Here is a 20927-nt window from a genome sequence, read left to right as displayed (position 1 = left end):
CGTTAAGGTTCCATTTTTTTTTCTTGTTTTCGTTTACGCGACTATATAAGAGTAAAGATAAAATATATAATTTGCATTTTACACATCCCGGTCGACGAGAGAGATTTCTCCTCGCGCGACTCGTTTCGCCGCGTTTCTTTGTATATATATATATATTCATTTATATATATATTTATATATTCATTTATCTCGTTCATTTATTTACTCTATATAAAGTAGTAGTCCGCCATCCAATGGATACAAAAATTTTCACTTTTTAAGCTAGCCTGGCGACGATCGCTCGCGATCGCTTGTCCCGTCGCGGTCCATCGATCCCTCCGTCCCTTCGCGATCCACCCCTCGTTCACCCCGCGCGTTTCACCCTTCGAGAACCGGTACCGTCGTTTCGACGTCGGACTTCCATATTCCGATCGCAAAGTACCAACGAATACAATTATTCCATTAACGAGAGATCGAAACACAGTGCTCTCAATATTTAAAATTCATCTTAAATATTAAATCAATTCATATTCCTGCTCGATACGTCAATCATAGCCCGACGATTTATCTTCCATTCAAAGCTCCGAATATTTAAAAAACAAATCCTCTCAAAGGGTCGAAACCAACCGGGAGAACCAGCTGAAAATAAAGTACCGAGCAACGCGTGGCTCCGGCGAGCAACGCCGCGCGGTTATTGCACAATTCGGTGTTCCCGCGTGTCGCGAGCGGTTGCAGGGCAAGAGAGAGATAAAGCCGTTGATAAATTCATCGATAAAGGTTGCGCGCGTGCGATATGGCCGCCGTCGATTCGCGCGAGAGTTAAGGGGACAGGCCCGCTCTCGTACGGGAAGGATTCTTTCCGATCGATCGATCTCGCCAGGAACGCGCCCCGATGGATTGAGACGGGGCGGAAGGGGGAGAGAGTGCGCCCGGTCTCGGGCAGCTTCGTCCGATCAGCTGAAACGAACGCCCGGCGAGGATTAATGCCGGCGAACCCGAGCGGCCGCGAGAAGTTGCAAGAAAACGGTTTGTCAGCCAGGCATTTATGCGTGAAATTTCGCTCCGGCGCGCGCGCGCGCGCGCGGGCGCGGGTTTGTCGTAACAGTTGATACCGGTGACGCAACCGGCAATAAATACTTCCTTTGTCTCGGCCAGCCGCACCCTAACGCTTCAATGCCGGTCATTACCTGGCCTACATAGATGGTATCGCTGATTAATGCGCCCAGAATTAACACATGTCTCACTTACCTACCGCGGGACCCGCAAAAATCGCGGCCCGAATCGTGTGAGGTTAATCGATTTATCTGGGGGGGTCATAAATCGTAATCGATAGGTGCCCGGTAGGTGCTCTTGGATCTACGCTCGGCCGGAGGAAGTTTGCTGATCGATGCGATACACGGGTCACTTGCACGCGTTTCAATTTCTTTAGGGCTTTTGTCCTGCGGCTTGAAGTGCTTGGACACTTGGTCTCTTCGAAATAGGAATAAATAAGATCATTTTTCACAATACTTCTATTTCATTGGATTTAAAATAGATTTCAAGGTAATTAAGTTTCTACTGTTTTTCCGCTACGATAGAAAATAGATTAAACTCGAATAGACAATTCTTCTCTCCTAGATTTTAAAAACAATATTTAATTAACGCTCCACATAAAAGTCAAAATAACATCGATACAAAATCATCTATGTCCGAACACCTTCCCAATGAAACTTTCCAAGAACGAAACGTCGAAAAAGGTTTCCGATCCGTTCAATCCTTCCTCCAGCCGGATAACTGCAATTAAAACAGCGGAAGCCTTGTTTTGCGGCGATCAAGACACGAGGATAATCTCCCGGCACGTGCAATTACGCGACAGTTACATTCGCCCGCCGAACGTAACCGCGGCGCTCGCGTGCGCTCGCGTGCGCGCGCGGGTTTCATTCATTATTTATCGCCGGTGTTTCTCTTTCCTGAAAACTTTCACGAGAGCCCCGTGTAAACGGGGCCGATACAAAGCCCCGTCGACGATCCGGGCTTAATTGACGCCAATTTGCCCGAGCAATTTAGGATCGCGACCCCTCGCCCGTGAACGAACGTTTCGGTGGTCCGCCCTCCCCCCCTCCGCCCTCGAAGAGAATGGAGAATAAAAAAGACACGAAAAGAAAGCGAGGAGAGTCCGTCGTTCGCGAGGGACAGCGAGCGATCGTCGAAGAAGATCTTCCGTTTTTCACAGTTCGTTGCTCCTCAAGGACAAAAAGTTATACATAAATAAATCTCTCGAGAAAGAAAGGCCGGCCGGTGCTCAATCGATGCGCATGCGCGAGCTGGACCATGTATTACGTATATCAGTTCCATATATCTCCCATTTTCCTCGATTCGTTCATCTTTGTTTCCTCTTCTCCTTCTTTTTGTTTTTTTTTTCACTTTTCCGCGTCGTCGCGAGAACGGGACCAAGAAAGAAGGATCGAGCAACGTCGCCTCGATCCTTGCTTTTGGTTCCGCGTTCGCCGCGATATCTGCGAGATCGTTCGTGTTAATAGTTTCTTCACCACTTATCTTTTTTACTTTTTTCATTCCTCTTTTCTTTCGTCTCTTCCCTTTCTCTCTCTTTTAAATATCATTCACTCGCTCACTCACTCACTCTCTCTTCCTTTTCCTCTCACTCTCTTTCACTCTCTCTCACTCTCGCTCTCTCGTCTTCTATACATATTTTACGTATTTCGTTTAATTATCGTTTATTTACGTGGTATCGTAGATTGCGTGTATACAAGGTAGAAACTAAAATTATACGTCGATCTAAGTTTACAAACACAGCACAAGGATTCGCCGCGGCGGAGTTCTGCGACGGTGTCGGACACCGCGGGCCCCGTCGTCGGTCCCCGGTTTCGCGGCTCGGGCCGACAGATGGTGGCGCTGGTTCCGGTACTGCTTGGCACGCTTAACGCATTCCATGGACGCTCGCATCCGGACAGAATGTTTCGACGGGGGCGGCGAACGGGCAACGAAACGGTTCGCGGCTGGACGTGCGCTCGAATATCTGACTAGGGGTTGCTAGAATGGTAAGAAGATTCGGACCGGACCTCGATCGCCTCTTTGGGTTCTGTCTGTAGTCGTTGAAATGATTTTCATTCTCATTTCGCGAATAATAATTCAACGTTTCGAATTCAACAGTCAACGGCTCGAGGAAATCTAGACTGCGATCATGTTAATTCGTCGAACTTCAAAGAATAATTTCTAGAAATTTCTTATGTTTGTCACAAGGTGTCTTTAACGAAATTCTCCGTTCGCCTTTGGTTTACGTGAAACAGACCGTGCAAACGGGAAACGACGCGCAGTCTGGCAATGGTCATTTTATTGGGGGCATTTATGCGAGACAGTTGGAGCCGAGGCATTTCAACGTTCTTGGCACAACGATGTTCTGTTTATCTGCGTCGAGTCGATCAGTTGAATGTACTACTTGAGTGGCAAGTGAAACGTTCGGCAAGATTGCCAGTAGAGAGTACACAGACAAATTGTCGGGGAGTATCAACCCTTGAAATGTGGGCTGAAGCTCAGTGGACACGCGGTTAATACTATCAGTGTCCACACTCAACAGATCTAGCGCAGACTGTCCTCTAACCTGTTGATGCAAATACACTTGCGTTTTATGGTAATGGGATACTTGTTGCTGGTGTAAGTTGAACTTGTAAGGAACGGTTTAACAGGAATTTAATGAGACTTTCTTTCAAATGTTATATCGTAAATCTATGAATATCACTCCAAATCTGACAGAAACAGAACTCAAAGGGACCAACGGGGTTGGTGAATTGTATGGTACTCTGCAATCAATGTAACATGGCGAATTCGACTTTTTTCGATAAAGAATCCTATTCTTTCCGGACCATGCGTACTTTTAAACTAAACTCAACGTTCCAAACGTGTGGTGGTCTTAACTTGCGACCGGAGTTTAGGCAAAATGTAACCCGTTTGCAGCGTTAATGACGATCAAATCGTAACTATTAATTCGGTTGCAAGACACTTTTCGCAATCGTCGAATAAAACGTATTGCAATGATCTCTATTGCTATTGTAAATTCATAATTCATCTTCAATGTGTTAATAAAAATTAAAGACAGTAAAAGGTAGCTTGTAATAGAATCAACTGCGACACTTTAATTGTCATCAACAACGTGTTCTTTGATCAAATTCTGCCTAACCCTGCTCACGGTGGACACTAACGCGGTTCTCTCGAAGAGGGTAAGAAGGTACCCTGAATCATTTCGCGGCGGACAGCGAAATAGAGTTTTCTGTCGGCGGCTTTGCTCTCTAGAGTCGCTATTAAGGTGCCAAGCGGTTTCACGCCGAAAGCATCCTATTCCAAAAATACGCTACGAATTACATCACTTGGTAACTTGGCCTCGCGTCGCGCGGAGCAGCGGTAAATTTTCGTTGAACGCTCGCGAACGTCGCACGACGTTCGATCGTATCGAGGATCGTTCCTCTTTTCTCGATCACCGACGCGAATTTATACGCAGACTTGAAACGTGAAATTTCGAAAATTCTCGCCACCGCCCGTCAAGAAGCAATCGATCGAATAACGAGCAAGATTAAACGCGAAATTTGAATATTTGAAATCGTTTCTGTTAGAACATCGATAACGAATTTTCAACATTGAACTGATCCTTCTTCAAACAGGCGGCTATAAATATTCCCAATTAGCCGAATCAATAATCGCGATATTATCATTTGTTTCTTCAGTTCCAACGAAAATAAATAACGGTTAAATCGAGTCTACTTCGACACATCCTTCGAACAGCACACCGTCGACAATAAAAGGAAACGACTCGAAAGTGAATAAAAAAGAAACTAGATCAAATGTTATACGAAAAGTGTATAAAACATCCAGTAATATGTATGTATATAATTATTTAAGACTGACCTTAGCGACGACACTGACGAAGAAATGTCAAGTCGGCTCGACTCTGCTCCGCCGGAGGCCTCCTCATTCAACCACTGTTCTCCGTTAACACTACGAACCGATTCCCGTTTCATCAGCAATCGGCCAATTAAGAGAAAAAAAAAGAAAAGAAAAGAGAATGGAACGTCCGACCGAGAGACTGATACGATCGATCACCAAGAATCACTGGAATTTAACCGATTGCGAGAACACTGACACTGTTACTTCACTGGTACCACCGTTCCGTCATCCCTCCTTTCGTCTCCCTCGCGTCTTTCCCGCCGATTCATCCGTCCATTCATAAGAGCACAGTGTGCCAGGATGTTCAGGAATATTCTCCGTCCGATTTTCCCTCGATCTTCGCCCATTCTACCTCGGATCCTCCCAACACTGCAGAAAACACGCGTATCTCGATGATCACACTTGGCACGTTCGCGATACCTGGATACCCTCGCTGAGCCACCGCGGTATTTTCGCCGAGAACAAAAACAAAAAAGAAAAAAAGAAAAAGAACTATCTAAACGATCCTTCCGTATAGAACACTAAAACCATTCGTTCGTTCTACTCGCTAAACAGAGACACCATGGACGCGGCGTCGTCCACGTCCGCTATTCCGCTAACCGCTCTACGACTCTACGCGTGTACGACGTAAGAGAATAAATAATAAAACGCTTTCCTAACGTATATTCACGCGGTGTTTCCACAGATTCAATCGCATCCTTCTACGTGTACACAAACATACGCACACAGACACGCGCAAACGTATACACGCACGCAGAGCACACACGTTCTTTCATTCATTTTCCACGATTCGCACTTCACTTTCTCTCGAAACATGGCGCGTTCATCATCATCACCATCATCATCATCATCATCATCCTCATCCTCATCATCATCATCATCATCATCATCATCATCATCATCATCTTCATCATCGTCGTCGTATATATATACGTTTATACATACATATATATATTCACATGTATAATATCACTTTACACGCTTCCACGGAACACATTCACGCTCTACTTACAATTACAACCGACCTAATCGCGATTCCCACGAGTTGTTGTACGGCGCGCGCGACTTCTGTTTAAAGTACGTATATATCTCGTCTCTCTCCGTTCCACCCTAACCGTTAATTATCATTATTAGGCTTTAGTTACAATTACATTCGATTAAATGTAACAGAGGTTAACGCGGTTCTGATTAGCATTGTGATCCAGTTTGTTCTTCCCTTCGTCCGTCCTTTCCCTCGGATTCCTTTCTCCGGCTTTCCCTCGGCGTGTTCCGCTACGTTTACGATTATTATAAGATCGCGTGTCCCTATAAATCTTCATCCGACTCGTTCCTCGCGTCCCGTTTCCATTTCCTTATTCCCTCGCGTCCTTAATCTCGCGTCGTTCCGCTCCTCCCCTCTCCTTCTGTACATTACACGTTTCCCTCTTTCTTCCTCTTCCTCATCTTCTTCGTTCGTTCGTTCGTCCCGTCGCACTATCAACGTCCACAGTGTCCGTCGGTCGGCCATCTTTACGTCCCATCCGTTCTTCTATTTTACCTTCTCCTCGGTTCTACGTTTTCATTTTCATTTTTTGGTACGAGCAACTTGATTAACACGACAAAATAAGCGTCATTGCTGTTTTCGGGGCTGGGTTCTCATAGGGGGTGGGGGGCTGGGGGCGTGGGGGTGTCGCGTTATTCGGAGGTGATCGGGGGCTGCAGGGCTGGCGGGGGTGCGTGGCGCGCGTGGGGTGTTTTTTCATCTTTTTGGGGGGCAGGAGGTAGTGCTGGAAACAAGGTATTCAACGACCCTGAGAGAGATGAGACCTCTTTGGAAGTTCCACTCCTCGGGGCTGTTGTTCAACCCTGCGGCGACGTCTGCGGCGAGATCTCGGTGTCGCCGTCGCCCGAGCCCGGCTCGCCCTTCGTCTTGTTCTCCTTCTTCCACTTCATCCGTCTGTTTTGAAACCAAATTTTGATTTGCCGCTCCGTCAGGCAGAGCGCGTGCGCGATCTCGATGCGCCGCCGCCTGGTCAGGTATCTGTTGAAGTGGAACTCCTTCTCCAGCTCCAGGGTTTGGTATCGGGTGTACGTTTGCCGGCCTCGTTTCCTTTCTGCAACATCAATAGACAACCGGGTTTCTTAGTCTTCCTTTGTTATCAGAAATTGAAACAGTGTGTTTGGCAATTCCTCGTGACATTCAAATTGATTTCTCGGTTCGGGGGAAGCGGTTCGGTTTCATGATCGACAGGACGATCCGAGTGTCGGAGATCGGAGAATGTAGGGTTCGGTTATCTGAACGAGAGGTAATGGACCGTGTTTGCACGACGAAAGTGTCGTTTGACAGTCGCGATAACGACGGAGAGAATCTCGGTTGCATAAATGGAGTTCTCTTGTAGCGACATTGGAAAACCTTCAGACCTCTATCTCTACCTATTCGCCATCTTCTAGAAACTCGTCACCCCTTTGTTACAATATTTATCAAAACAGAGACGACATGCTCTAACAATAACCATTTGCCTATAAATACCACGCGTCTCCTATTTATAACTAACCAAAATACTTCCTATCATCTCTAAACCACAAAATGGCCGTTCGAGCGTCACACAAAATATCCCCAATTATCCACAACGATATCCCTTCAAAACAATGAGCAAATCCAATACTCAACAATGAAACAAAGACGCCTCAGGATCACCTTCGTCCGGCTGCGAGGCGCAGTAAGCCGGTGATCCCCGATACTCAGCAAACAGCCGCGCAACCTGCTCGAGCGCGCGGGGTTAAAGTTTCCGCGGCGGCGCGTCGAAACAAAAATACCTGTCCCAGCGTGCAAAAATGCAAGCAAAACGAGCATTCTGCTCGTGGCCAGCGGTTCGTTGGCGCAGTTCCGCGTATGATAGATACCGTACAGATATCCGTGACATGATCTGCGCTCGGTGTGGCGGTACACGAATCCCGAACAAGAATATTAATTGTGCTCGCGAAGGGAGCAAGGGAAAGGGTGAGGAGCTTCGGAACACAGAGAGCCGAGCGGTCCGAGCGTCTTCGTGTTACACCTACTTACGATACACGTAACACGTGCGCGCGCGCGTGTGTATGTGTGTGTGTGTATAAGACGCTTCGCACTGTCTCGCCGAGGCATAATCTGAAAGGGTTAGGTTAGGCAGGCTCTCGCCACACGAGCGCGCGGGAGAGGGCAAAACGAGGAATATTTCAGCGTTGGTACGGGGGAGGGAAGAAAAAGGAAGAGGGAGGGCGCAGGCATGAGCAACGGGGAGAGCCGTGGGAGGAGGTCGAGGAAAGAGGAGGAGAAAGAAGAAGAAGAAGAAAACTCCTTGGTGAGCATTCGAGGCAAACGCCGCCCGTCGCGCTGTCGGCCGATGAAGACGGATGGCGGCTCTCCGGAGGAGAGAGAGACGGAGAGGATTCTTCGAGGGTTTTCTGCGTCCCTCGCAGGCCGGCCTGGACCGAGGTCCCGGGGAGCGAGAGCGGCTCTGGGAAGATGCCCTCTTGCACCCTCCCTCGGGCTACGGTCTCAAATTAACAACATACCAATCCCCGGATTCCTCGGTTATCATTTTTGAAACGTTCCGATGGCGACTTTGGACTATTTTAAGAATGGTACAGTTTCAATGGTGTCCGTTGGATTCGGAGGAGTATTGATTCTTGGTTGGATGACGACCTAATGGCGGCTTAATGGCGACTGGGTTTGTAATATTGAAAGTGAATTAGATATTTGTTTGGATGACGAGGGATGTATGTGGTTGGTTCTTGTGTATTTAAGAGTTTGATGTGTTTAGTTCGTTTGTGGGAAAAGATTTTAGTTTGAGAATTTATTGGAGTTAATTTGGATTGGTTTGGTAGGTGTACAATTTTTTCGGATTTAATTCGGGGCATGGTATCGATTGCAAGAACCGTTCTCGACGGCGCAGTAAACAATCACCACAATCTGTAAACATCTCGGAAGCTCGCCGAGGTATCCGATGATATTGATTGTCCACTAAGTGCGCGTCAATTTGAATAACACCGCGCGATCAATTGAGGGAACCGAAATAGGTGGCGGCGCGGCGACCAGGTTCCCGCGGAGTCGGAGTTTCTAGCTGGCCAATCAAAGGATGCACACGGTGATAAACATAGATCCGTAGTCCCATCAGAGCGTCTGAGGAGCCTCCACTTGGCCGCGCGACTTATTAATGTTCATTCGTCAGACGGTTAATGAAGGTGCCTGTTGCAGGCCGGTCCACGTTCTGACCCAGAAGATCATCAAAGCGTGTTCACGGAATAATGAAACGGATCGCAGTCACGCTCCAGTCTGCGCCGATTAGTTCACGCCTCTTTATCGATAACAGGCTTATTACCTAATCGCGAGGGAGCCGCGGACGAATGATTTACGAGTGTTTCTGCGATACTCGACGCCAGAAACTACCGTGAAATTACGGTGACTCGTTCTGAATTCACTGCGAAAACCGGGGAGTTGCGTTTCTCGAAATTTCAGGGACTTTCAAATTTTCAAATATTCGAATTTTCAAATTTCCAGATTTTCAACTTTTCAACTTTTCAAATTTCCAGATTTTCAGCTTTTCAAATTTCCAGATTTTCAACTTTTCAACTTTCCAAATTTCCAGATTTTCAATTTTTCAACTTTTTAAATTTACAAATTTACGAATTTATGAATTTACGAATTTATGAATTTACGTATTTATGAATTTACGAATTTACGAATTTTCGAATTTGCGAATTTACTAATTTACGAATTTACAAATTTACGAATTTACAAATTTACAAATTTACAAACTTACAAACTTACAAACTTACAAACTTACAAACTTACAAATCTACAAGTCTTCAAGTTTTCAAATGATCGAATTATTGAATTTTCAAACTATCCAACAGTCAAACCTCGAAATCAACAAATCAATTCGCCCGGCAGTCCTACAATGAAAGCCACGGAGTCACAATTATGAGCCGTCTAATTAATTGGCAGCAAACCGGTCAAGAGGTTCGCGGCAGACATGGTGGCTCTGAACGCGGTCGTTGACTGATTCCCGGTACTGGTAAACGCGCCGCTGCCACCCTATTAAACTTCGTTTGTCCTACGGAGAACGAAGATAATATCGGAAGAATGCACCAGTTTCGGAACGTAAGCTCGTTAAGCTACTCCTCGAGCGGACCAGCCGCGGGAGCGGTCTAAATTCCGCGGTAATGCGGATCAGCGAGTTTTCCCGACGTGAAATTTCTGTTAAACCGACGATAGAAGTCGGTTACTCGGTCCGGGAGATCGCTCGGACACCTCGGGCGTTGAGAAAGCACCGTTTCGGATAAAGTTCGACTAGAGCGACTATTATCCTAATAACCAGGTAGCCGAAGAATATTGGCAATATCCTTCCTCGTTTAAATATTCCGCGTTTTTGCCGGTGGAAGTCGATCGATACGGTTCCCGGGAAGCACGTGAATCTTGATCACGGTCCCGGACCTGGTTTCGCTGGATTAGACATTGGACAATCCACTTTTTCTCGGGCGGCATGCGGGCTTAATTAGGGAGGCGTTCTGCGCTCGATAACACGGCCGTAATGGCGATACGTGCGGAAAATCACTGGTGCACCGTGGACTCGATGCATTTATAGCGGATAAGAGTTACTCTGAAACTCGATATAATGAAAACTTGAATGAAGCGTAATGGCAGTTTTATTTTCCTCGGATACGAACGGAACTCTTGATTAAGGGGTTTGCTGGATAAGTGACCGTTTTACGAATTCGGATCGACCGATGAATGGAATTACTTATTAAACCGCGGACCTTTCTTTCTCTCTCACGGAGGTTCGCGGGAAACGTAGGAAATTTCATAGAATTTCAAGCTTTCCTCGCAAATAATCTGAAAAGCGGGTCTACGAGTAACATGAAATTTCAAAGGATGTCTATGATTATTGCTAATAAGGAACGCTGGAAGACGGATGATTACAATCGGCCCCAGAAAACGGCAATCTCCCGCCGACAAGTGGCCATAATCGATGGCAGTAACGGAAGTTTTAAAACACCAGACGTAAAACTCTGTTGCGCTACGGGTTCGTGATCCCTTCCAACGAAAGCACCGGATTTGCATAAAAGTCCTCCGGTCCACTTATCAACGACACGTTTTCGCTATCAGAGGTCTCTTGAAAAATTCCGCCGGATCAACGGTAATGAATTACGAGCGTATGCACGTGTGCGTGTTTTTTTTCTATCGAAAGCAAGGCGCCGCGGCGCGAATGCCGTGGTAACAATATTAGTTTCGATCCTAGGCGCACGAGAGTCCTTGAGACGGTGCGAAAGCGTTATCCGCGCGCGTGATCTCCGGCAAATTAATCACCGGCCGGGTGCCGCAGCCTTACCGAGCCTCGAAAGAATTTCACGGTGTTTTCATCGTGCGAGCACGTCGTGGGAAACACGGGCGCGGCGGGGCAAGGTGCGCGAGATTTTCTTTTTCCCCGCTGATCGGAGCAGCTGGAACAACGTCGATGCCGGAGCTGGTTGCACGAAGAAATACTAGGGGATACTCGAAAACTGAATTCTGTCGAGTAGCAGGGACACATTCAGATGACCCACTGATTTCAGTGAATAGATATTTTTATTCCTTAGTATTCCTGAATTTTAGACATATACTTGTGTTGATCATAGTTTACATCGAACAGGTGGAAATTCTAGAAATTAGAGGTGGGACATCTGCTTAATCGAATATCTTGATACCATAGTCTTCGTTAAACACCCTATCAAGTAACCCCAAAAACCATAAATCTCCAAAACCAGAACTAGCAAACGATGCTACAACAAGCGAGAAAAGAAGCACTTTACGAAGACGTAAACTCCAAAACATCAAAGTGCTCGAACGACTTAGCTGCAGAAAACTGAACCACAACAGAAACAAGAAAGTCCTACTTCCGAAAACAGTATCCCAAGAACGTGCCATTTATTCTATCGAAGTATGACCGAAAACCGGGGCACAACTCGCGAGGCGTGTTAAAGAGGTCGATAACAAGAAAACCTGGCCCCGCGGTACCCTCGGTTTATGCTGAACTGGCGTTCTGATGCCGGCGTTGCCGGTGCTCTCGCGGACGGAGGTGACTTTAAACGCGGGGCAATAAATTAACGGCGTTGGGTTACGCAAGGATCAAATGTCCCCTGGAGTATGCCCGAGAGATTTATGGGTCTGCCTTCACTGGCGCAGCATGAAGGAACGGAACGGAACGGAACAGAACGGAACGGAGCAGAACGGAGCAGAACGGGGCAGAACACAGCAGAACAGGACGGAGCAGAACACAGCAGAACAGAACAGAACGGAACGGAACGGAACGTACACAACCGTACCCGGGGCTTATTATAGGCTAGTTGCTCCGCTTCTCTTCTTCTCCTCCTGGCCGCGGTTGGTCTCTTTCAGACCCGCCGCAGGATACACGCGCAGGACTTTTCAGATGAACAGCTAGCCGGATGTTGTAACCCGCTAATAAGGCGCGGCCACCACTCGCTGCCCAATTAAGCTAAGCTTTACGTGGCCACCTTAAGGCCAGGCCTTGAAACGCTCTTCGATTAGATACCCTAGATATCCCATTAATTTTATCCTCTACCCTTTTTCCCTCTGTCCCGCTCCCTCCTCCTCCTACGGCTCCCTCCGCTTCCACCTCCTTCGCGGGCCACACAGGCCCGACGGATTATATGACCGGTCGATGTTGCTGACAGAGGTTCAGATTAATCGCGAGGAATCCGGTGAACCGCCCCGGAGAACGTCTGCGATGGATATTTCGGGGATTCAGGTGTTCCCGACGGACGGACGGGGGGACGGGTCAGCCGGCAACGGTACCGATCCGCGGTTACCAGCCAAGACAACTCCGACACCTGTCCCGCGCGAGACCAACATTCGAGTAACGGTGCGAACTTAACACTAGCTACCGGTTTGCTAGTTTGACATGTCGATACTGCCAATGTTATGATAGTTGTATTATTTTATGATTGTATATTTCTGGAACTCTGCACTCCGTTGTCGAAGCGGCGACATTGTAAGATAAGTTGATTCCGATTTTAATGAAACATAACTTGAAAATGTGTCTCTTTTTAATGACAAAGCAAGATCTTGAATCTTTCATAGACACGCACGTACTATTGTAAATAGCTGGTGACTCAGTAAAAATTGCTCGGAGGCCAAAGAGTTAATATCAATTTTAAATATTTATAAATTTATTATAGAAGCGAGTAATTCCAAAATATTTGATGCGCATGAAGAGCTTATGATTCGATGGCCAACGTGAAGGTTAACAGTTGATACGAGGTGAGTTCACTCGATGGACAGCAGTTTCGAAAAGTTCTTGTTAACAAGCGTTGTATGGAAAATCCGATTTAGCAGATCCTGGTAACTAAAGTGTTAATAGGGCGCCCAGCGAGCGGAGCGTTCCCGTTGGCGTCCCTTTAATCCCGAACACGTGATCGAACCTCCTCGCGGCCGCGTCCGTCTCCGCCGCCATATATTTTCGGCTTGGCTATCCGTCTTGCTTTTTGTACTTCCGTTCCGAGCTGCTTTACGTCACGTCGCCTTTCGGTGAACTTTCTTTCGCCGTCAGGACACTCGCTTTTTGCCGGAGCCGCACGCAGTGGGGCTCTTCGCGCGATCCGGGGTCGCGCGACGAGACCAGATAACCTTCGGTCAGGAATTTCGGCGGTTGTTTATGCGGTCCTGCGAGCAGGGTCGCATTCCTGCTTCTGGGGGAACTTCCTGGATCTTTGATCGGGGGAAAAATATGGGAGTTCGAGTTGATGGGCCAGGGTAATTCATTTAGTTGAGAAATGAGGGAAGACTGTGCTCGGTAGAGTCTATAACAGGAATCTTCGAACTGGTTCGAATTCTACGTGATCCAACACGCTTCCTGAGAATTTAGACGAAATGACTAACGAGAGCAACATGTGACAATTACGTTTGTAACCCTTGATTTCAGTTGTGGAAGATTTAAATAGACGAATCACAGTACTAGGGTCCATCAGCTAATGTCACTCGTTAAATGATGCTTGCGAATGGAAGCTACCGAATGATTCCACCACCGATGCAGAACAAGTCTGTCTATTGTTCACCCGAGAATTCGCGAAGACGACTAACCATCCGAGCGACAAGCACGAAACGAGTCGTTGAACCGATCGAAACAGCGTCTTCCGTTCGGTTCGCCGTAAACGAGCAGCTGGCCGCGATTATTCTCGTCCCATGGAACTATATAGGCACGAACGACGAAGTGGATGTGTCCTAAGCGTGGAACAGCCACCTGGGCCGAAGTGTGGAGGACGACGGAAAAAGGAATTCAACAGAAGTCGCCGCCAAGAGCTGCGGACCAGCAAGAAGGAACGTCGAGACGACCCGACACTCATAGAGGGGACTTAGGAGCCCCCGAGAAGGGCAGGGAGTATCTGATAGGAAGAAGGCATTCCCTTTCTTCTCTTTCTCCTTCACCTTGCCTGTTTTTTGCCTGCCGGCCAGACGAGCCAGACAACCGGACAAGGAGACTGAGTCTGAGAGGGCCACGGTGGACCGCTAGAAGGCCGAGATAATGAGCGGCGAGAATGGTCCCGCGCGACGTATGCATTTGTACCCGGAGGATATCAGCGGGGCTTATCCGATGTCCTACTTTGTCCGCGATCTTCCCTTTTCACTTACACCTGCTGCTCTCCGAACACTGGATCTTTAAAACTAGCGTTCGCAATCGTCGGTCGATAGACTGATGTTGCAACGAGCAGGAGGAATTGATTAAGTACCAGTTCGTTGAAATTGGATGAACATTATGTAAAAGAATAGGGTTGCAACGGAGATTCAAGATTCGGAAGAATAATCGATTACGATGATAAAGTGGATAAATAAATATAGCAACCGGTCGAACGATCAGCACGAAATTAGACGAACGTCCTGAAAGAGAGGAATAAAAATGGAGTCCAGAGTTCCTAGAGGGTAGCAATTTCAGCATCCGAGGACTGCTTATAATTAGACCAACACTATTCCCACATTCTCCGGCTGTTCACCGAACAGCCTATCTATCCCAGCGATCTGTTCACTTTTTTATACGCATTCGGAAATAGCTAATCTGTTCACGTAACGGAATCCCCGAAGCCTGCTCACTTTCACCCGACTTTTCCCCCGATCCCGCAGGTTTAATTTATACGCACAGACCCATATCCCGCCGCCCGTATCGTCCATGGTTGTCTCAGGAGTTCATGGCGGCGGCCCAAAAAGCAAACGGACATAGGATTTCCGTGGACCCATCCATCATCGTCATCCGTTCCCAACGCCCTCCGCCCACCATCGACTTCCTCTCTTTCTACGTTCTTCGGCGTCCTCCTCCCCGCTCCCCCGGCCAACCCCGTGGCCGCGCAGCGCGTTTCACGTTGCTCTCGTTCGCTCCCACGTCATTTCCTCGACGCTCCTCCTTTCCCGGCCCTCTGGGGCCTCCATCCTCTTTTTGAATATCTCACGGAGCCCCGCCATCGTTACGGGCACCGATCCCGCGCGTCTGGCGAAACGAGGGCCGGAGATACGGATTTTCGAGACGGGAATTCTTTAGAAGACTCTCGCGCTGTTGGGAATTCTTTCGCTCTGTTCTAATTTCCTGCTTTACGGACGGACGTCTGGCGTTTGTCAATTTGCGCGAATATGGAATGTCCGCTATTTATATATGATAAAGAAACTATAATGGAACAATTATTTCCATTACTTCTCATAATTTCCATACAGGAATTCGAAGATATTTATAACAGAAGCGGAGGATGCTATTGAAAAATTGAAAACTAGGAATAGTAATAACGTCAAAATATACGAAGCCCGAAAGAAATCAAATTATCAACTCTCGAACCGTTTTCGATGAAAAAACAATTCGCGAGTCGCCGAGGAAGTGCCGTTAACGAACAAGGAAGATCGAGAGACGAAACACTCCGACCTCCAGCCTCGAAGAACCGAGATCCCGAAGCGGCGGCAGTAAACAACGCGTCCTACCCAAATAAACACGCCCACGTGGTACGCGGGGCACGTGAAGTTCGTTCGTCCAGCTTATGGTGTCCGGTCCATAAATTCGTTCGCCCAATTAATCGAGGTACAGTTAAAAGAGAGGAGCAAGGGGAAAGGGCAAAAACGAATGGGAGGCGAAAGCAAAGACAGTTCCCCGGGGGATGGGAGCGCGGCGGCGGAGGGCCAGTTTTAATTCCTCATTAGGCGCGCGCGCGCGGGTTATTGGCCATTTACGTAGATATTCGCGCGATTAATTCAGCTGTAATGCACTCTTTCGCCACGTGTGCGCGTACGTGCACACGAACACGGTCCCGCGTAGGATTACATAAGAAACGCGGCGCGCGCGCGTGTATTCGCTCGACGGTGTACGCGCAATAACGGAAGCCTCACACCTATGCAACGGGCCGTGCAACGGGCGCATGCTTATTCGCCAGGGAAACGGGCCGACGTGGTGGCGGCGGTGGATACGCCGATATCATAAATCTTTTCGCGCAAGAGGATCGCAATTATCTTGCACATTAAAAGCATCGCCTGTCCCGATGGGTTCCTCTCCTCTTCCTACCGAGAGGCCGAGATTACGGATCGAAGCCGGACCCCGCTCTCGAATGCCGCCGCGCGATTACACGGAGAACGTCAAAAGCATGCGGGAATTTAATTTCGGGGCTGCGAGATACCAGAAGAAACATCGCCGATCCCGCTTGTCAATTTTTTGCGTCTATTGGGTGGCCCGGTATATATCCCCCCGTTTTTTCGTCGCTCGAGCCTGATGGGATCTACGATATTCGCAATTATCGGGAGGCGCCTATGCATTTATGGTGTCGATTAATTTTTGAGACGGAGGTTTCGAGATTCTTTTACTTTTAGAACTTTGTTGTAAGTTGTTATAGTTGGTGTTGAAAGATTCTTGATACGGGAAGAAATGGTTTCTCAAAGTTAGGTTTAATTGGGATAGTTATTCGTGCGAGGTAGTTTGGATTTTGCATCGAGGAAATAATGAGGGAGCCATTTGACTAACTAAATGGAATCATGAAGAATTCCTTCACGGTGCGGGGCAGTTGAGTTACAACCCCGCGGTGGCTTACTTTTCACGGCAACGTGAAAATGCGTTTCATGCGTCCCGGCGCGCAGAAATATTGCACACTCTCCGGCGATAATATGCACCGTACGAACAAGATAAACCGCGCCCCACCTCGCCATCTTACTTTGTAATTACCGATATGGTTAAGTCGGCAACGAACGCGCCTATGCCGCGGAGATAATTTTTACGCCGGTTACCCTGTCAAACTAATTGGCTTGATCACGATCTGGAAGACTAGCCAGTGCCAAGATGCTTCAGCGGGGATCGTTCCGGCGTTATCTCCTCGGCGGATCGGCGAAGAAAGGAAGGAAAAAAATTATTATTAAATAGCTAGCATCCGCGTCCGGATCGTGGGCAGGAGATACAAATGACGAGGAACAATTAAATTGAAAATCCTGGTCGGTACATCCGCGAACTTGAATCAACTGTGTTGAATTATTTTTCCACAGGGACATGATTCCTATCCGGAAACATTAATCTACAGTTGGAGTGAGACCGAGCGTGTTTAATGGAAACAAGTGAATTCTTTTAATTAAGATAACACTTTTAAACTGAGACATTGTAATATTCATTCTACTAAGCAATATAAACCTATCATAAAATTGTATTTTCCACAGTAACACCTTCGATTCATCAGAAACCAATCGAACTCCATAAAAATTCAATGTCTTCCGGAAACCCAATAATTATCAGTTAATCCCGAATCGAGGCAAATAACGGGACACGTTGAACGGAGAAATTTCGTCGGGAAGGAGCACGGTGATGCATCGATTGCCAGCGGAATCACCATGGAAGCAATAAAACTTTCATCGACAAGCGTCACGTGACCCGACAGGTGGCCATTTAGCTGTGAGGGCGCGCGTCGCAAATGGCGGGCGTCGCGGGGAACCCCGGGGCAACTGGGAGAGAGAGACCGGCGCGCGTTTCGTGACGATCGGCAGTAAACGGACACTCCGATGCGCACTCGAAATGCCATGGTTTCGCGGGGGCCCGGCCAACTATGCCGGAATTTCCTAACCGGTGTAACGCGAGTGTCCCGCAAAAGGTGCCAGGGAATCTCGGCGTTGTTCGGCAACGGGCAAATGCCCCGGGAGCACCTGCATCTATAAAATTGAGCCATGCATTATTCATGGGGTGGCCTGCTTATAGCGCGGCCGCTTAGCTCAGCTGGGTGTTTTGCAACGTTGGAAAAGAAAACGGGCGGCCACCGCCTGAAATGGATAGCCAGATAAATTGATATGAGGTTTATCATGATTGGTAGCCCTGTAAGGGTAATGGGATCGAGCGCGAACTAATAGACACCGGCTAAAAGTGGAGAGCGCCGACGAAATTGGCTAACGTAATCGAAGATACGCCGTGTATCAATGCCGAGGACTGTTCCCTGGAACTGGAAACATTGATTCAAAGCGTTTCGAGTATGCCTTTAGAGGTACCACGGTGTGGATCACGGTAATAAGGGGGCGAGGGAGTCCTTCGAGGCTTCGATGTATCGGGTCGACGATGGTTTTGCGTTAGAATTTAGCGGACGACGGTGCGGATTGATTTTTGTAGCTCGCGGCCTGGCGCAGGGGATTAGGAGCATAATTTTGCTGGAGATGGATCGATAGGGTTGCGTGCCAGGAACAGGGAATGTGTATTGTTCGATGAAGCGGGAAAAGACGTCTGCGTGCCGACATCTGTGAGCGGAGCCAGGCACTCGATCCTCTTTCTACCTTTGACTGGCAGCAAAGTATGAACCGCGGACCTTTTATCGGCGATTCGGCCTGTTCGGGTGCAGCTTCGGAGCTGGACCGAGAGATGGTCTTAACGAGACTCGTTTAATACGAGATTCCTGCTTTGGATTATTTCAGGGGATTATTTTAGTGCACTGGAAGTAGTGGGAAAATTATTCTAATGCTATAAAACTTCTACGAGATTATACTATTCTAGAGTACAAATATAAATATTTAATGAACTTCCAATAAGAGTGATCCTCTACGATTTTCCTATGCTTCAGTTTCAAGTATTCAAATATTTAGAAGAAAGAAGTATTATAAAGAAACTTACGTTGAAAATGTAATGAAATTGTGATTATTAATTACGTTGAACATTCTGCGATACACTATTTTGTGAGGCACTAATGGATATAGAAACACTGACGCGATGTTGAGCGATTCCGAAACAACCACCGCTCGCGCGAAGTTCACCGAGCAACTGAAGGGTAATTCGAAGGCGAGAGAGTACCGAAAACCCCTCGGAACATCGAGTTTGACCTTGAGAAGCATTTCCTCGGATGTGGAGAACAAGCGGTGGCGAAAGTCCGGAAGTAAATAAGAGCAAACGCAGCGGGGCGTTGAAACCTGCGCTCTTACCTAACCGGCGACAGAAAGCTCGGGGTTACGGGGGCCGGCTATTATCACTTCGTTATTGCCGTCATAAATTTCCAACTCGTTAGACCGGAATCGGCCGTGCAATTCTTTACAGACGTAGGCAGCCGGAGAAAATTTCGGTGAACCTTTTCCGGCAACCCTTAGCCTGTCGTATTTCGCAAAGCAGGTGGCTTGCCCGACTATTGCGTCCTAGTTAACAACGATTTAAAGGGTTCGGTGTCTACCTGAAGAAGACTTTGACCCTTTTAAACGGTAGAAATAAATTTCTGTCCTCTCGATGGGCAATGATCTTGAATTCCTGGATGCGCGAAGATGTTGAGATAAGCGAACTAATGTAAAAACGAACGAAGAAAACTAGTTGTTGTTCTAGTTAACAACGATTTAAAGCGCTCAGCAGCTACCTGAAGAGGACTGTCGTCCTTTTAAACAAGAAAAATGAATTGCATGCTCTCAATGGGCAATGATCTTGAATTCCTGGATGCGCGAAGATGTGGAAATAAGCGAACGAGTGTAAAACGAACGGAACGAACTAGTTGCAGTTCTAGTTAACAACGATGTAACGAGTTCGGCAGCTACCTGAAGAAGGCTCTGACCCGTTTAGAGGACAGAAATGAATGTCCAAACTCACAATGGTCAATGATCTTGAATTCCTGGAGGTAGGAAGGCGCGGAAACAAGCGGCCCAATTTAACAGCGAACGGAAACAACTGGCCACGGTGTCATGGGAATAAAAGTGGATGAGTCCGAGACACTGCCAAGCCGTGGAGCCAACGAGAACTCAGCCAGAAAGAGAGAGAGAGAGAGAGAGAGAGAAAACTTTTATGGGGGGGCTATAGCACGGTGTATACGTGTGGTGAAACTGCCGGGCTAAAAGGTCAGCGCAATAAATAACTCCGGACGTCGGTATACCTAGAAACTGGAGACATTATGCCAATCTTGGCTCGCGTACCGTACAAATGTGGTCTAGTTTTACCTACTGTTGCATAAATCTGAAAGCGGCCGGCTACCTGGCGTCCTCTCTAGAAAACCTTGCTTTCTACGAAACCTTCTGGTCACGCGGCTCGAGCCTTGAGCCTATTTTCGAGAACCGCGTCACGTGTACCCGGCTACCGATCTATGCTCGCGAATACGAAATTCCTTTCGTTTCCCCTGTCCCGTGCCGCGGGAATTCTTTTCTGGACGAATTGATGTCTTCCGCGTGGAAGAGGTCACCTTACCAAGCGAACGGAAGACCGGTGTCATCTGAATTCCAATGGGAAATTTGGATTTTCGCCGGCGATCCTTTCGGACCGCCATGACTTTCTCTGGCATCGCGAATTTAAGGAAACACTCCCCTATGGTAATTTATGTAAACGTTTATCCAACACCGGATGATTAATAGCTTCTTAAAGACCAATCATCGACTCAATTATCGGGACTTGTTAATCAGTTTTTTCTAGCAGCAACAGCATTGCCTCCGGGTAGGCAGAGTGTTAACGTTAAACGGCACTGCGACTAACACGTGGGCAGAAAAGAGATTTCGATCAACTTTCCGTGACGCTCTAATGAATCTAATTGATCCTCGTGGAAAATGAAAACCGGTTATG

General features: G+C 47.5%; 1 protein-coding gene across 14 annotated transcripts in view; it reads right to left on the bottom strand.

Moving 5' to 3' along the window:
* Window positions 1-151: 151 nt before the first annotated feature.
* Window positions 152-20927, bottom strand: part of LOC116432960 (homeotic protein antennapedia-like) — a 161260-nt gene continuing 140484 nt past the window's right edge. For all 14 annotated transcript variants that reach the window (XM_076367605.1, XM_076367604.1, XM_076367608.1 and 11 more), the window contains one exon: window positions 152-7007. In XM_076367605.1, coding sequence (XP_076223720.1) covers window positions 6754-7007 — 254 coding nt within the window. In that variant the 3' untranslated portion in view covers window positions 152-6753. The remainder of the gene's footprint in view (window positions 7008-20927) is intronic.

The sequence above is a fragment of the Nomia melanderi genome, chromosome 5 (genome assembly GCF_051020985.1).
Source record: "Nomia melanderi isolate GNS246 chromosome 5, iyNomMela1, whole genome shotgun sequence".
Lineage (NCBI taxonomy): Eukaryota > Metazoa > Arthropoda > Insecta > Hymenoptera > Halictidae > Nomia > Nomia melanderi.
This window is presented reverse-complemented; position numbering and strand designations above follow the sequence as displayed.